We start from the raw sequence: 14,275 nt of genomic DNA, 5'->3' as shown, positions 1-14,275 counted from the left end.
ACAAGTGATCACATAAAATAAGTGATGATAAAAATAATTTCTCGAGACTTCTGTATCAGCGGTAAGGCTTCCCCACAAACTTAGGTGTAACGTAGAGGTGAGCTAGGTTGACAAGGCTGTTTGGCCCCCACCTTAGTAGGAATGATGTTTTGAATATATATATATATATATATATATATATATATATATATATATATATATATATATATATATATATATATATATATATATATATATATATATATATATATACTGAGAATCTAGGAACTTGTAGAAACAGCCTGTATAGTGACAACTACAAGTTCCTAGATTCTCAGTATTACCGCCCTGCAGAAATGCATTGAGCATATATATATATATATATATATATATATATATATATATATATATATATATATATATATATATATATATATATATATATATATATATATATATATATATATGTCAGTGTCACTTTTATTTGTTTTTCTTCTGAATCAAATGCTTCAGTAACCGCCACCAGACTTCTTATTGGCGTAAGGAGGCAATGATTTTAAAGTCATCTGGTGCATTTACCAGGCCTGGATTTCCCTCCAACGATGGATGGACATCATCTGGTAATTGGAACTTGAAAACTTGAAGAAGCCTAGTGAGGAAGATAAAGAACTCTACCTTTGCCAACTGTGAACCAACACAATCCCTTGGTCCTGAAAGAATACAAAACACACTATTCAGAGTTATACCTTTCTACAACTCCGGATAACACGAAAATGCAAAGAAAAGCCATAAATTTGGTCTCATTCTATTATGAGTCATTTGTCCATCACCGCTGTCTCCAAATATGAAATGCATTATTTTGTTCTTCATTTTACGCCATTTTACGCCGAACTGATTCATTCCGTATTAAAGAAACAATCTGCTTCGATAAAAGAGTGTACAGAAAATACTTTGTGGTAGCCATTGGAGCAATAAATTTTTGTTGAGTTCATGTATTCTCCAGTAGTTTTTTGTTTTGTTTTTAAGTATGGTGTAATCCAAAAAGATAAGCAGGCGTGAAATCTAAACAGGATACAGGTACAGTGTTTAAATTTTGGTAGTTACCTCTATGTCATTTACAAGAATAGAAACTAACCGTAGAAGTAATGCCTACTTGCCTATTGAAAAGGGCAGTATCCGTTCGCTGTTCACAATTTCACCATTATCGTCCAGAAATCGAGATGGGTCAAACTCTTCAGGTCGTTCCCAGTTCTTCTCATTCATATGTACAGCCCAGAGATTAGCCATAACCATGGTTCCCTTAGGTATAGTGTATCCGTAGACTTGTACATCATCAGAAACAGCGTGAAGTAGACCTAGGGGAACGATGCTTGCTCTACGGTGAACTTCCATGATCACAGCCTCGATGTAAGGCAGCTTCTGTTTGTCACTATACGATGGTGCATTTTCCAATCCAATGTTGTCTTTGATTTCGTTAAAACATCTTTCTTGAATATCTTGGTTTAGGCATAGAAACAGTATGGTCCACAAAAGGCCGATTGCTGTTGTATGTGTGCCAGCAGCGAATAGGTTGAGAACGATCATCGGGAGATGTTCTGGATCCCCTAGGAAATGTTGTAGGAAGTGTTTACTCCCAGGCTTACTGTTTCGATATTCTTCCTCTCGTGACATGTACGCACTGACAAATGATTCAGGTAAAGGGTTGCTTTTCCTTGCAAAACGAAACTTTTTGATTATCGTCTTCACATAGTCTTTACGCTTCTTATAATGATGATGTAATTCCTTTTTGAACGGCATTGGTATGTACCATAGGATGGGGATAAATGTCAGTGGTGCTGAACCTTGAAGTTTGGTCATTACTATATGGTTTGACAGAAGTAAATCTTTAAAATCTTGATCATCGTAATCAAACCGTCTACCAAAAACCATACTGCACATGATATTTGAAACAGCGTTCATAAGAATATGACTCACGTCAGTTGGTACACCGTTCAGCTGTCGTAGGGCATTCAGGAGATATTCACTTTCCTCGTAAATTCGTTGCTCCGTGGAGTTTCTTGCCATTCCAAGATCTTGGAGGATTTTGATTGACAAACTACGGATGTTTTTCCAGTCAGGCCAGGGTGCATCGGCCAGACCTGTAGATGGAAAGAAAAGAAGATTACTTAGTCAGAGAATTGATCAATAAGGAGAATGTGAAATTGTTAATGCATTGCCAGGTCTTATAAACGTATTGGTTGGAACTAAGACTAAAAAAACGGCTTTACTGTTACTATCTTAGTCTACGTTGCCAGAAGGAGAATATGCTCAACAATCTGCAGTAGAAATTTAACAGTAAAAAGACATATTATGAAAATTATTTTGCTTTTTTATTTCATTGTCTTCATGGTAAGTATTGATCCAAATATGAAAAGCTGCCCTCTCCATCTATGTCGGTCTGATGCAATTACACTTCAGTGATGATGTAATTTGTGGTGTCATAGAATTTCGTTAATGTCAGAAAAACTTTCATTTGAGCTCTCACGAAAACAATATTCAAATTGAATTTAGGAATAGCAAAGGTACAGGATTCACGTCAAATCCTAGCAGCAGCATTGGTTTTAAGGTAAGCGTGAATTATTGGCGGGCTGCTTGATCAAAACGTGATAAATACCAATCATAACAAGTCAATGAAGTAAGACGCCGAGATAGTTGAAATAGTTGCCCCATAAAAAGTGGGTATAAATCTCAAAAGTCATTATGGAATTGAAAATTATTCTGTCTTGTCTCATATTGTTGTCTCATATGATTTTGGGATAACAGATGGACTAAAATGGCAAAATAAGGCAAAATAGTTCTTTCATGCAGTATATTCATGATGTTGATGAAAACGTTAAGTTCGTGTATTTTGATTTGTCTCTGCTTCGTAATTTCAAATAGCCAGATAAGCGTCATAATGTCAGACGTACTATTCTTGGTCAAATCAAGAAAGGCAAAAACAGCTTATGTATCGTTTGTAAAAATGACGGGATAGGCATTTCTATCAGAGAAGCTGAAGATCCTAACCTTATCTTGCACTCCAAAGTAATCTATAGGTCAAGGGACGCTTGTACTTTACAGTGAAGGCAACAGTTGGAAGGCTGGTGGTTTGATTTTTCTTTTCGCCCAGACAGATTTCTATTTTAGTTGTTGAGATAGAAGAGGTATCACCAATTGTGAAGGAGTTTGCACGCTGTATATTGTCCTGTATGATCAGCTTTCTCCCTTAATATTCAGCACATGGAGTAGAAAGGCCAAAACAACAAAACGATGACATAAACAAATGGCTGCTCCTTGAATGAAGTTGCATATTCTAAACACACGTTAATCTTTTTATTTATTATTGAGAGCATTCAGTGAGTATAAGGACTGATTATTTACCTTTCCTGTTGCTAAGTCGGGCGGTGACTGTGTTTGAGGGCCTAGCAGAAAAGTTGGAGGCGTTTTTAACATAGGCGTCCTTGATAGCCTGTTGGCTGTTCAATATCACAACCAGTTCCGTTCCCAGCCGTACGCTGAATAGGTCGCCGTAAACTTTGGCCCAGTCGTTAAAGGTCTTTTCAGGTCTTTTGTCGAGATGAAATATACACCCAACAAAAGGCAGGCCCCATGGTCCTGGGGGAAGTCGATCGTGTTGACGTAGAAATCTGACAGACAACGCAACAGTCAAACAGAAGACAAAAAAGGTGATTATATGGACAAATGTGTCAGAGGTGTCCATTGTTAAATTTCGAATGACAACATGCACTGTGCAAAAGTCAAACAGGTTGCGTTGCTCAAGAATGATTATTCTAGGCGCCTAGGGCGCCTGCTATATGAAGTTAGAGATAAGGGTAACCTTGAACCTAAAACTGGGACGCCACTTCAGCAAAAATGCAATCTGGCAGCAGTCCAAGGTCTTAATTTTTGTCATCTCAGACTAGTACCCAACTACATCTCATCGTTTTGCAATGTGGAACTGGTCCGAAATCACATATTTTTGCAGCCTTGTACTCATCCAACGTTGATGTCAAAGATCGAATGTTTTCTTGCCATCTTTGAGCAGTCACAATCCACAATTTTGTGCAACCTGGGACTGACTTTGTTGCATTGTGAGACCAGTTTCAATTGCAGGTTTTTTTAAACTAGAATTATAGCCACATGTAAGTTTAACTCAGAGAATAATCACAGTTTTCTGACATTTCAAATCAACGGCTTTTCACTTTTGCTATTATAATTATGATGTTCTTTTTCGTTTTCTAATTGTTGCATGTTGGTTATGCATGACATTTTGCTTAAATTTGAATAAACCGCTATCATATTAGCTATTTGGCTAATAATCCTTCAGTTGATCGTTCATAATAATTATTATTTATTTTTTTCTCTTTTGATGTGGTTGAAACATTCAGCATGCACATGATTGGCCTTTATTGCATTCCCGTGTTGGCTATTCGGCATGGTCCCATCCTGTCAAGATTTTAGAACCTACTGTAATCTGCCTCAGCGAGCAGGATTAGCCACACACACACACATACACACACACACAAACAAACACACACACAGACAAAACCACTGAGATTTCATCTGTAATTAGAAACTACAGGACGACCTAGATTCTCCGACAGGGTAGTCGATAGGTTGGTGGTTTGATTTTTCTTTTCGCCCAGACAGATTCTATTGTAGTTGTCGAGATAGAAGGGGTATCACCAATTGTGAAGGAGTTTGCAAGCTGTATATTGTCCTGTGTGATCAACTTTCCCCCTTAATATTCAGCACATGGAGTAGAAAGGCCAATACAACAAAACGATGACATATACAAATGGCTGCTCCTTGAATGAAGTTGCACATTCTAAACACACGTTAATCTTTTTATTTATTGATGAGAGCATTCAGTGACTATAACGACTGATAATACACCTTTCCTGTTGCTTAGTCGGGCAGTGACTGTGTTTGAGGGTCTGGCAGAAAATCTTGAGGCGCTTTTGACATAGGCGTCCTTGATAGCCTGTTGGCTGTTCAATATCACAACCAGTTTCGTTCCCAGCCGTACGCTGAATAGGTCGCCGTGAACTTTGGCCCAGTCGTTTAAGGTCTTTAAGGTCTTTTGCCGAGATAAAATGAACACCAAACAAAAGACAGGCCGAAGGTCCTGGGGAAGTCGATCGTGTTGACGTAGAAATCTGACAGTCAACGCAACAGTCAAACTCAAGACAAAACAGGTGATTATATTGACAAATGTGTCAGAGGTGTCCATTGTTAAATTTCGAATGACAACATGCACTGTGCAAAAGTCAAACAGGTTGCGTTGCTCAAGAATGAATATTCTAGGCGCCTAGGGTGCTTGGTATATGAATTTAGCGATAAGGGTAACCTTGTCTCTAAAACTCGGACGCCCAGTGCAGCTAAAATGCAATCTGGCAGCAGTCAAAGGTCGTATTTTTTCACCTCAGACTAGTACCCAACTACGTCATTTAGCAATGTGGAACTGGTCTAAAATCATATATTTTTGCAGTCTTATACTCATCCAGAATTGATGTTCTAGATCGAATGTTTTCTTGCCATCTTTGAGCAGTCACAATCAACAGTTTTTTGCAACCTGGGACTGACTTTTTTTGCATTGTGAGACAAGTTTCAATCGCAGTTTTTTAAAACTAGAATCATAGCCACTTGAAATTTTAACTCAGAGAATTATCACCGTTCTTTGACATTTAATAAAACAAAGAGACATCAACGGCTTTTCACCTTTGCTATTATAATTATGATGTTCTTTTTCGTTTTCTAATTGTTGCATATTGCTTATGCATGACATTTTGCTTAAATTTGAACAAACCGCTATCATATTAGCTATATGGTTATTTATCCTTCAGTTGATCGTTCATAATAATTATTATTTATTTTTTTCTCTCTTGATGTGGTTGAAACATTCAGCATGCACATGATTGCCTTTATTGCATTCCCCTGTTGGCTATTCGGCATGGTCCCATCCTGGGGTGGCCCTAAAACGAAGGGGGAAGGGGGAAGGGGGAAGGGGGATACGAAGGGCTTATGACCCTAAAACGAAGGGGGAAGGGGAAGGGGGATACGAAGGGCTTATGACCCTAAAACGAAGTGGAAGGGGGAAACGAAGGGCTTATGACCCTAAAACGAAGGGGGAAGGGGATACGAAGGGCTTATGACCCTAAAACGAAGGGGGAAGGGGATACGAAGGGCTTATGACCCTAAAACGAAGGGGGAAGGGGAGCTACGAAGGGCTTATGACCCTAAAACGAAGGGGGAAGGGGGAGGGTTAGGATGGGATTATGATATTCACATTCTAAGTAGATAACCCTTGGATAACACTATGCAAAAATAAAATATTGTCCTGACTATGATAAAAATATGAAAAAGAGAAATAATATAGTCACACTTAAGGGATTTATGTTAGTGGACAAGACGGGGCACGTGGCTTTATGTACAATTACAAGAACCATATACGTGATCAATAACTATCACTGAAGCAGTGAATTGGGATATGATATTCACAGTAACAGAAGAAAATACTTTGATAGCGATATGCAAAAATGAAATATTGTCCATACAATTAAGGGAGTTATGTTATTGGGTGACCCCAGGGGGAGCGGGCTTATGTACAATACACTATATACAGGCCATATACTATATACGCCATGCTGAAGGCAGAGCCTATAACTATCACTGCAGCCATGAGCAGGGACATGATATTCACAATGTAAGTAGGAAAAGTTTGATAAATAAAAGCAAAATGAAATATTATTCTCACGCTTAAGGGACATATCTTTTTGCACGGGGGGGCTAAGTACAATTCAATCTTAAAGTACTACCATCATACACATCGGGGCCCTATAACTATAACTGATGCCACGAAGCCTGGGAGCATGATATTTTCAGAAGTAATATTGAACACATTTACAACAAGATTAAAAAATGAAATATTGTCCTAAGGCATAAGGCATTTATGCTATAGGACGAGGGGGGACTTAGTATATAATGTACAATATACGAACACTGATGCCATACTGAAGACGGGGCCTATAACTTTAACTTTTGCCACGAAGGGGGAGATAATATTCTCAGTTTCAGTAGAGAACACATTGATAACAAGATGCAAAGGATTTATTTATATTGTCCTTGCGCTCAAGGGACTCATGTTATTAGACAAAGGGGGGGAGGGCTTAGTGTACAATGTATACTATACAGTCACTAGGTCATACTGAAGACGAGGCCCATAACTTTAAATTATGCCACGGAGGGGACATGATATTCACAGTGCCAGTAGTGAACACTTTGATAGAAACATGCAAAGTTAAATTATTGTCCTCCTCCATAACACACTCATGTTATTGGACGAAGGGGGAGGGCATAGTATATAATATACAATACACAGGCATGGGCACCATACTGAAGACATGGCGTATAACTTTAAATTATGCCACAAAGGGGGACATTATATTTTCAGCGTGAGTAGCGAAAAGTTTGATAGAAACATGCCAAGTTAAATTATTGTCATCGGGCGGAATGGACTTATGATATAGGACGGGGGGGGGGGAGCTTTGTGTAAATGTCCAATGTATAATATATTAGCACTAGCACCATACTATAGATAGGGCTGATAACTTTAAACTATGCCACTAAGGGGGACATTATATTCTCAGTGTCAGTAGAGAATACATTGATTGCAAGATGAAAAATGAAAAATTGTCCTCACGCTCAAGGGACTTATGTTATTGGACGAAGGGGGGGGAGAGCTTTTTGTATAATGTAATATAAATAGGCACTAGCACCATACTGAAGTCATGGCCTATAACTATCACTGATGCCACGAAGGCGGACATAATATTCACATTGTTAGTAGTGAAGAGTGTGATAGAAACATTGAAAGTTACGTTAATGTCATCGGGCATAAACGACCTATGCTATTGGACGAGGGGGAGGCTTTGTGTATAATGTATAATACATAGGCACTAGCGCAATACTAAAGATAAGGCCTATAGCTTACAAGTTTGCCGCGAAGGTAGACATGGCATTCTCAGTGTCAGTAGAGAACACATTGTTAACAATATACAGAAATGAAAAATAGTCCTCAGGCATAAGGGACTTGCGTTATTGAACGAAGGAGGAGGGCATAGTGTATAACGTTTAATATAAAGGGATTAGCACCATACTGATGATAGGGCCTATAACTTTTACTTTCGCCACGAAGGGGGGCATGATATTCTCAGTTTCAGTAGAAAACACATTGATAACAAGATGCAAAAATTAAATATTGTCTTAGGGCTTAAGGGATTTATATAATGGGACAAAGGGGGTGGGGCTTTGTGGATAACGTATAATATACAGTCACAAGTGCCATACTGAAGACGGGGCCAATAAGTTTAAATTATGCTACGAAGGGGGACATGATATTCATAGTGTCAGTGGCGAACAGGTTGACAGAAACATACAAAGTTAAATTATTGTCCGCCGGCATAAGGGACTTATGTTATTGGACGAAGGGGGGTACACAGGCATCAGCGCCATACTGAAGACGGGGCCTATAACTTTAAATTATGCCACGAAGGGGGCATGATATTCTCAGTGTCAGTAGAGAACACATTGATTGCAAGATGCAAAAATAAAATATTGTCCTTGCACTCAAGGTACTCTTGTTATTGCACAAGGGGGGGGCTTACTGTATAATGTATAATATACAGTCACTCTAGGTCATACAGAAGACGGGGCCAATTACTTTAAATTATGCCACGAAGGGAGACATGGTATTCTCAGTGTCAGTAGAGAACACATTGATAACAATATACAAAAATGAAAAATAGTCCTCAGGCATAAGGGACTTATGTTATTGGACGAAGGGGGGGGGCATAGTATATAATATATAAAACACAGGCATTGGCACCATACTGAAGACATTGCCTATAACTTTAAATTATGCCACGAAGGGGGACATTATATTTTCAGCGTGAGTAGCGAACAGTTTGATAGAAACACTCAAAGTTAAATTAATGTCATCGGGCATAAGGGACCTATGTTATTGGACGAAGGGGGAGGGCATAGTATATAATGTATAATAAGTAGGCACTGGCGCCATACTGAAATCATGGCCTATAATTATCACTGATGCCACGAAGGGGGAAATAATATTTACAGTGTCAGTAGCGAGGTGTGTGATACAAACAATGAAAGTTAAATTAATGTCATCGGGCATAAGGGACCTATGTTATTGGACGAAGGGGGAGGGCATAGTATATAATGTATAATAAGTAGGCACTGGCGCCATACTGAAATCATGGCCTATAATTATCACTGATGCCACGAAGGGGGAAATAATATTTACAGTGTCAGTTGCGAGGTGTGTGATAGAAACACTCAAAGTCAAATTAATGTCATCGGGCATAAGGGACCTATGTTATTGGACGAAGGGGGAGGGCATAGTATATAATGTATAATAAGTAGGCACTGGCGCCATACTGAAATCATGGCCTATAATTATCACTGATGCTACGTAGGGGGAAATAATATTTACAGTGTCAGTAGCGAGGTGTATGATAGAAACACTCAAAGTTAAATTAATGTCATCGGGCATAAGGGACCTATGTTATTGACGAAGGGGGAGGGCATAGTATATAAGTATAATAAGTAGGCACTGGTGCCATACTGAAGTCATGGCCTATAATGATCACTGATGCCACGAAGGGGAAATAATATTTAGTAGGTAGTAAAGGGAAAGCAACTCCACACATCGTTCATATTTGGGTTGTTTGCGTTTTATGTATGATATCGTGGATAATATAAGTGTATATCCTGTTTGGCTGTTTCATGTAATTGTTGTTTTAGCCATGGCGAGACGTACCCGTAATCTACGTGTCTTGTGTTACTCCGGGTTTGGGCGGAGAGATTACTGTGACACTACGATCCTTTGGCGCTACGTTTCGAAAACAGAGTTTTCTTCATCAGTCGCTTAAAATTCAGTTTTGTTCGGTGAGACGTGTTGAATGGTTGATTGTTTTTATTTTGTAATATGTTGTTCCATTTGAGTTTGTTGTTCATATAAGGAAGCTAAAATATCTACTGTTTGATCTCGTTGTGTTTGTATAGGTTCTTGTGAACCTGAGTTTGAGCTATTGTTGTTTTTGTGAAGTCTGGCGCTTATAAGTGTGTCGCCTATATTTCTGTTCCTTCTGTATGCGATTATTGGTTTGTTTTGGAACAGTTTTTTTTAGTGTTTCGTCTTTTTCAAGTTCATGCAGTTTTCTGTCAGGGCTTGCTTGATTTTTGTTGTTTCTATGTACGGGCTGTATGTTGTTATGAAGACTATTGTATTATTGGTGGCGTTATTTTGTCTTTTGTTGTTCAAGCAGTTGTTTTCTTTTTTTTTTTATGATTTGTCTCTCTGATAATGCGTTCTATTTCATTTTTCTTGTATTGTCGGTCCTGTAATTTTTCACTAAATGTGTGACTTTCTGTGTAAAATCGGTTTCGTTGTTGCATGTTCTGATGTATCGTAATGTTTCACCTTTGATCAGACCATTGAATGTTGCTGCCGGATGGCATGAGTTTCTTTGTAAGAATTGGAATGTATCTGTTGGCTTTGTGTGTGTCTTGATGTCGAGAATATTCTCTTGTTGTACCGATGACCTTTGTAGATAGTCAGGTCTAGGTATGTGATTTCTTGAGGGGAGCTTTCAAACGAAAATTTGAACGTGGGATGTATTTTGTTAATGTTTGATATGAATTCATTGAGTTCGTGTTGTGTTCCGATGAAAATCAGAAAGACTCATCCCTGAACCTCAGCCAGGTCGATATTTGTTGTTTGTGTTTATGTATTATTCTCATTTCTGTCTCGTGGAATGTGAGGTCAGCCAGCTCGGGCGACGTTGGCGAACCCATTGCCACCCCGTAAATCTGCCTGTAGAATTCATCATTGAATTCAAATGTGTTGTTTTTTAAGATTATTTCTAGCAGAGCTATCATGTATTTCGTTGGTGGTTGCTTGATTATGTAATTGTTTGATGCTCTTTCCTGATTTAATGCTCTGCCGACTGATTCAATCGCCTCATCATGAGGTGTATTCGTGTACATGGAATTTACATCCAGTGTTACTAGTGTCGCATTGGTCGGAACTTTGATTGTCTCAATTTTCCGTATAAAGTCTGTTGTGTCTTTGATGTATGTTGGTTGTTTCTTGACGATTTGTTTGAGAAAATGGTCAATGAACTCTGATATGTGAAATGTTGGACTGGAGCATCCACTTATGATTGGCCGTCCTATGAATATAGCTCCTGGTGGCGGCACTTTGTGAATTTTTGGTAGAAGGTACCAAAGTGGTGTTCTTATTTTTCTATTGATTGGATTCAGATATTCATATGTGTGATGGTCAATGTGTTTTTCATTGTACATTTCTGTTATGAGATTGTGTATGACTTCTATTGTGTTTCGTGTGTCATCTGCTGCCAATTTTGTGTAGTATCGTTGGTCGTTAAGTTGACGTTGACATTCTTTTATGTAATCATTAGTGTTTAAAATTGCTGTCCCCCGACCTTTATCAAATGGTTTGATGGTTATCTGTTTGTTCTTTGATAGCGTTATTAACGCTATTTTTTCTGCACGTGTCATGTTGTTTTTTGTGTTTCGAAAAGGTGTGTTAACAATAGCCAATTTTGTCGCTTCCAAATAATTCTCTAGTTTTGTGTTCTCGGTTGTATGTGGGATCCATTTCGAGTTTACTTTGAATGGGTGTTTTACGGTCTGTTTGTGTCTCATGATATATCGGAGTCTCATTTTCCGAATGTATTTTTTATGTCCTCTAATAGGTGGATTCTGTTAGGACGATTTGGTGTGGGAATGAATTTTAAGCCTTTGCTAAGTACGTTGATTTCAATGTTGGTGAGTTTGTGTGTTGATAGGTTTTTTATGAATCTGAGATTTTTGTTTGTTACAGTGCTCAATTTTGTTCTATTGCGATGTTTCGTTATTTTTGTCATACTGTGATTCTTGTTTCTGTGTTTTCTTTTTTTAGCTTTGTTCTGTTTTTTGTAGTTTCTATTGTGTTTGGATTTGTGTTGTCTGTGTTCTTGGTGGTTCATTGTTTTTAACGGTAGTTCTCTTTTCATATGTGTTGGCCTTGAAAAAGGCCGTTTGTGGTTTGGTTTTGTTAGGCGAGAGCCGTCACCTATTGATGTTGGTAAGACGACTTGCTGTTTATGTTGTCTCTCGCCTTATTCCTAGCCGATTTGATAGTCGAGCTAAGAAGTGGATAGCTTTCTCTCTCTCAGTCTTGGTTCGGATGGCCGCCGCTTCCCGACGAAGACTTCTGATGAAGGCTTTTGTTCTTAGTTTTTGTTTATCTAGATGTACTGGAAGGTAGTTGTGGAGAAGGGTGACGAACTGTTTACCGCTGTGTCGTTCTAGTTGTTGCCACTTTTTGATAAAATCGTTGTCTGGCTTGGTTCCCGCGATAAATGCTTTCAGACGGACTTGGAGGCTGCGAGGTATTGTGGATGTTCTGAGGAAGCGTTTTAGTGTGGTCTGCTGTTTGATTATCTTTCCTCGGTCTCGTATAGTGCCGTTAGTTCGTGTTTCGTCTTGCTAATTCTTTCTGTGATGTTGTTGTCGTCCTTTCTCTTAGATGTTGTGTGTTTTCTTACCTTGAATGTCAGATCGGGAGTGCTGCTGCGTTGTGGTTGACTCGGCGGTTGTGGAGGTCTAAGTCGGAGAGAGCGAAGCTGTCGTCTGTCTCCGTGCCAGATAGTTGTTCCCTGTCTTGATGACTTGGATCTTGTGTACTACTGCGTATCGGTTGAGCTGATGGTAGGCTCTGATCGTTATCAGAGAGACTAATGAAGCTCACGTCTCGTGTTGAGAGATTTGGGTTGCTATCGGTGTCACTCATTGTGAGATACTGACCGTTATTTTTGTCTGTGTCATCATTTGTAGTAAGCGTGATGTAATCTCTTTTTCCCGCTTTTATTTTGATTGGTCGTTTTTGATTCCTGTTATGTTTCTATTGGTCATTACATGAGCACTGTTATTGGTTAATATTTGTGTATTTTTGATCTCAGAATCTTGTTTGTGCACCTAGCTCTGATGAATTTTGTGTTACGTAGACAGCGGTGCGCTATCTGTATATTCTCTGTATCGAATAGTGCCTTGGCTAATTAGTATATGAGTGTAGAAACAGCTCTGGGCTTTTTTTGTGGTTACGCATATATGTATATGACGATGGATACCTAAAAAGGTATTCTCGTGTATGTAAGCTTTCGACTTAAACCTGCAAAACAGGGATAAGTAAGAGTCATAGGTAGTAAAGGGAAAGCAACTCCACACATCGTTCATATTTGGGTTGTTTGCGTTTTATGTATGATATCGTGGATAATATAAGTGTATATCCTGTTTGGCTGTTTCATGTAAATTGTTGTTTTAGCCATGGCGAGACGTACCCGTAATCTACGTGTCTTGTGTTACTCCGGGTTTGGGCGGAGAGATTACTGTGACACTACGATCCTTTGGCGCTACGTTTCGAAAACAGAGTTTTCTTCATCAGTCGCTTAAAATTCAGTTTTGTTCGGTGAGACGTGTTGAATGGTTGATTGTTTTTATTTTGTAATATGTTGTTCCATTTGAGTTTGTTGTTCATATAAGGAAGCTAAAATATCTACTGTTTGATCTCGTTGTGTTTGTATAGGTTCTTGTGAACCTGAGTTTGAGCTATTGTTGTTTTTGTGAAGTCTGGCGCTTATAAGTGTGTCGCCTATATTTCTGTTCCTTCTGTATGCGATTATTGGTTTGTTTTGGAACAGTTTTTTTAGTGTTTCGTCTTTTTCAAGTTCATGCCAGTTTTCTGTCAGGGCTTGCTTGATTTTTGTTGTTTCTATGTACGGGCTGTATGTTGTTATGAAGACTATTGTATTATTGGTGGCGTTATTTTTGCCAACACATATGAAAAGAGAACTACCGTTTAAAAACAATGAACCACCAAGAACACAGACAACACAAATCCAAACACAATAGAAACTACAAAAAACAGAACAAAGCTAAAAAAAGAAAACACAGAAACAAGAATCACAGTATGACAAAAATAACGAAACATCGCAATAGAACAAAATTGAGCACTGTAACAAACAAAAATCTGAGATTCATAAAAAACCTATCAACACACAAACTCACCAACATTGAAATCAACGTACTTAGCAAAGGCTTAAAATTCATTCCCACACCAAATCGTCCTAACAGAATCCACCTATTAGAGGACATCAAAAATACATTCGGAAAATGAGACTCCGATATATCA

The 14,275-nt window shown here is 38.5% G+C and overlaps 1 protein-coding gene across 1 annotated transcript; it reads right to left on the bottom strand.

Annotated features, from left to right (window-relative positions):
* Positions 1 to 510: 510 nt before the first annotated feature.
* Positions 511 to 3,764, bottom strand: LOC139142999 (cytochrome P450 2U1-like). Its single transcript, XM_070713191.1, has 3 exons — positions 3,379 to 3,764; positions 1,137 to 2,117; positions 511 to 689 (listed from the first exon to the last, which is right to left on the bottom strand). The coding sequence occupies exons 1-3, from the start codon at positions 3,716 to 3,718 to the stop codon at positions 511 to 513; spliced, it is 1,500 nt and encodes a 499-aa protein (XP_070569292.1). The 5' UTR covers positions 3,719 to 3,764.
* Between the last annotated feature and the right edge of the window lie 10,511 nt (positions 3,765 to 14,275).

Source organism: Ptychodera flava, chromosome 10 (assembly GCF_041260155.1).
Source record: "Ptychodera flava strain L36383 chromosome 10, AS_Pfla_20210202, whole genome shotgun sequence".
NCBI classification, from domain to species: Eukaryota; Metazoa; Hemichordata; class Enteropneusta; family Ptychoderidae; genus Ptychodera; species Ptychodera flava.
This window is presented reverse-complemented; position numbering and strand designations above follow the sequence as displayed.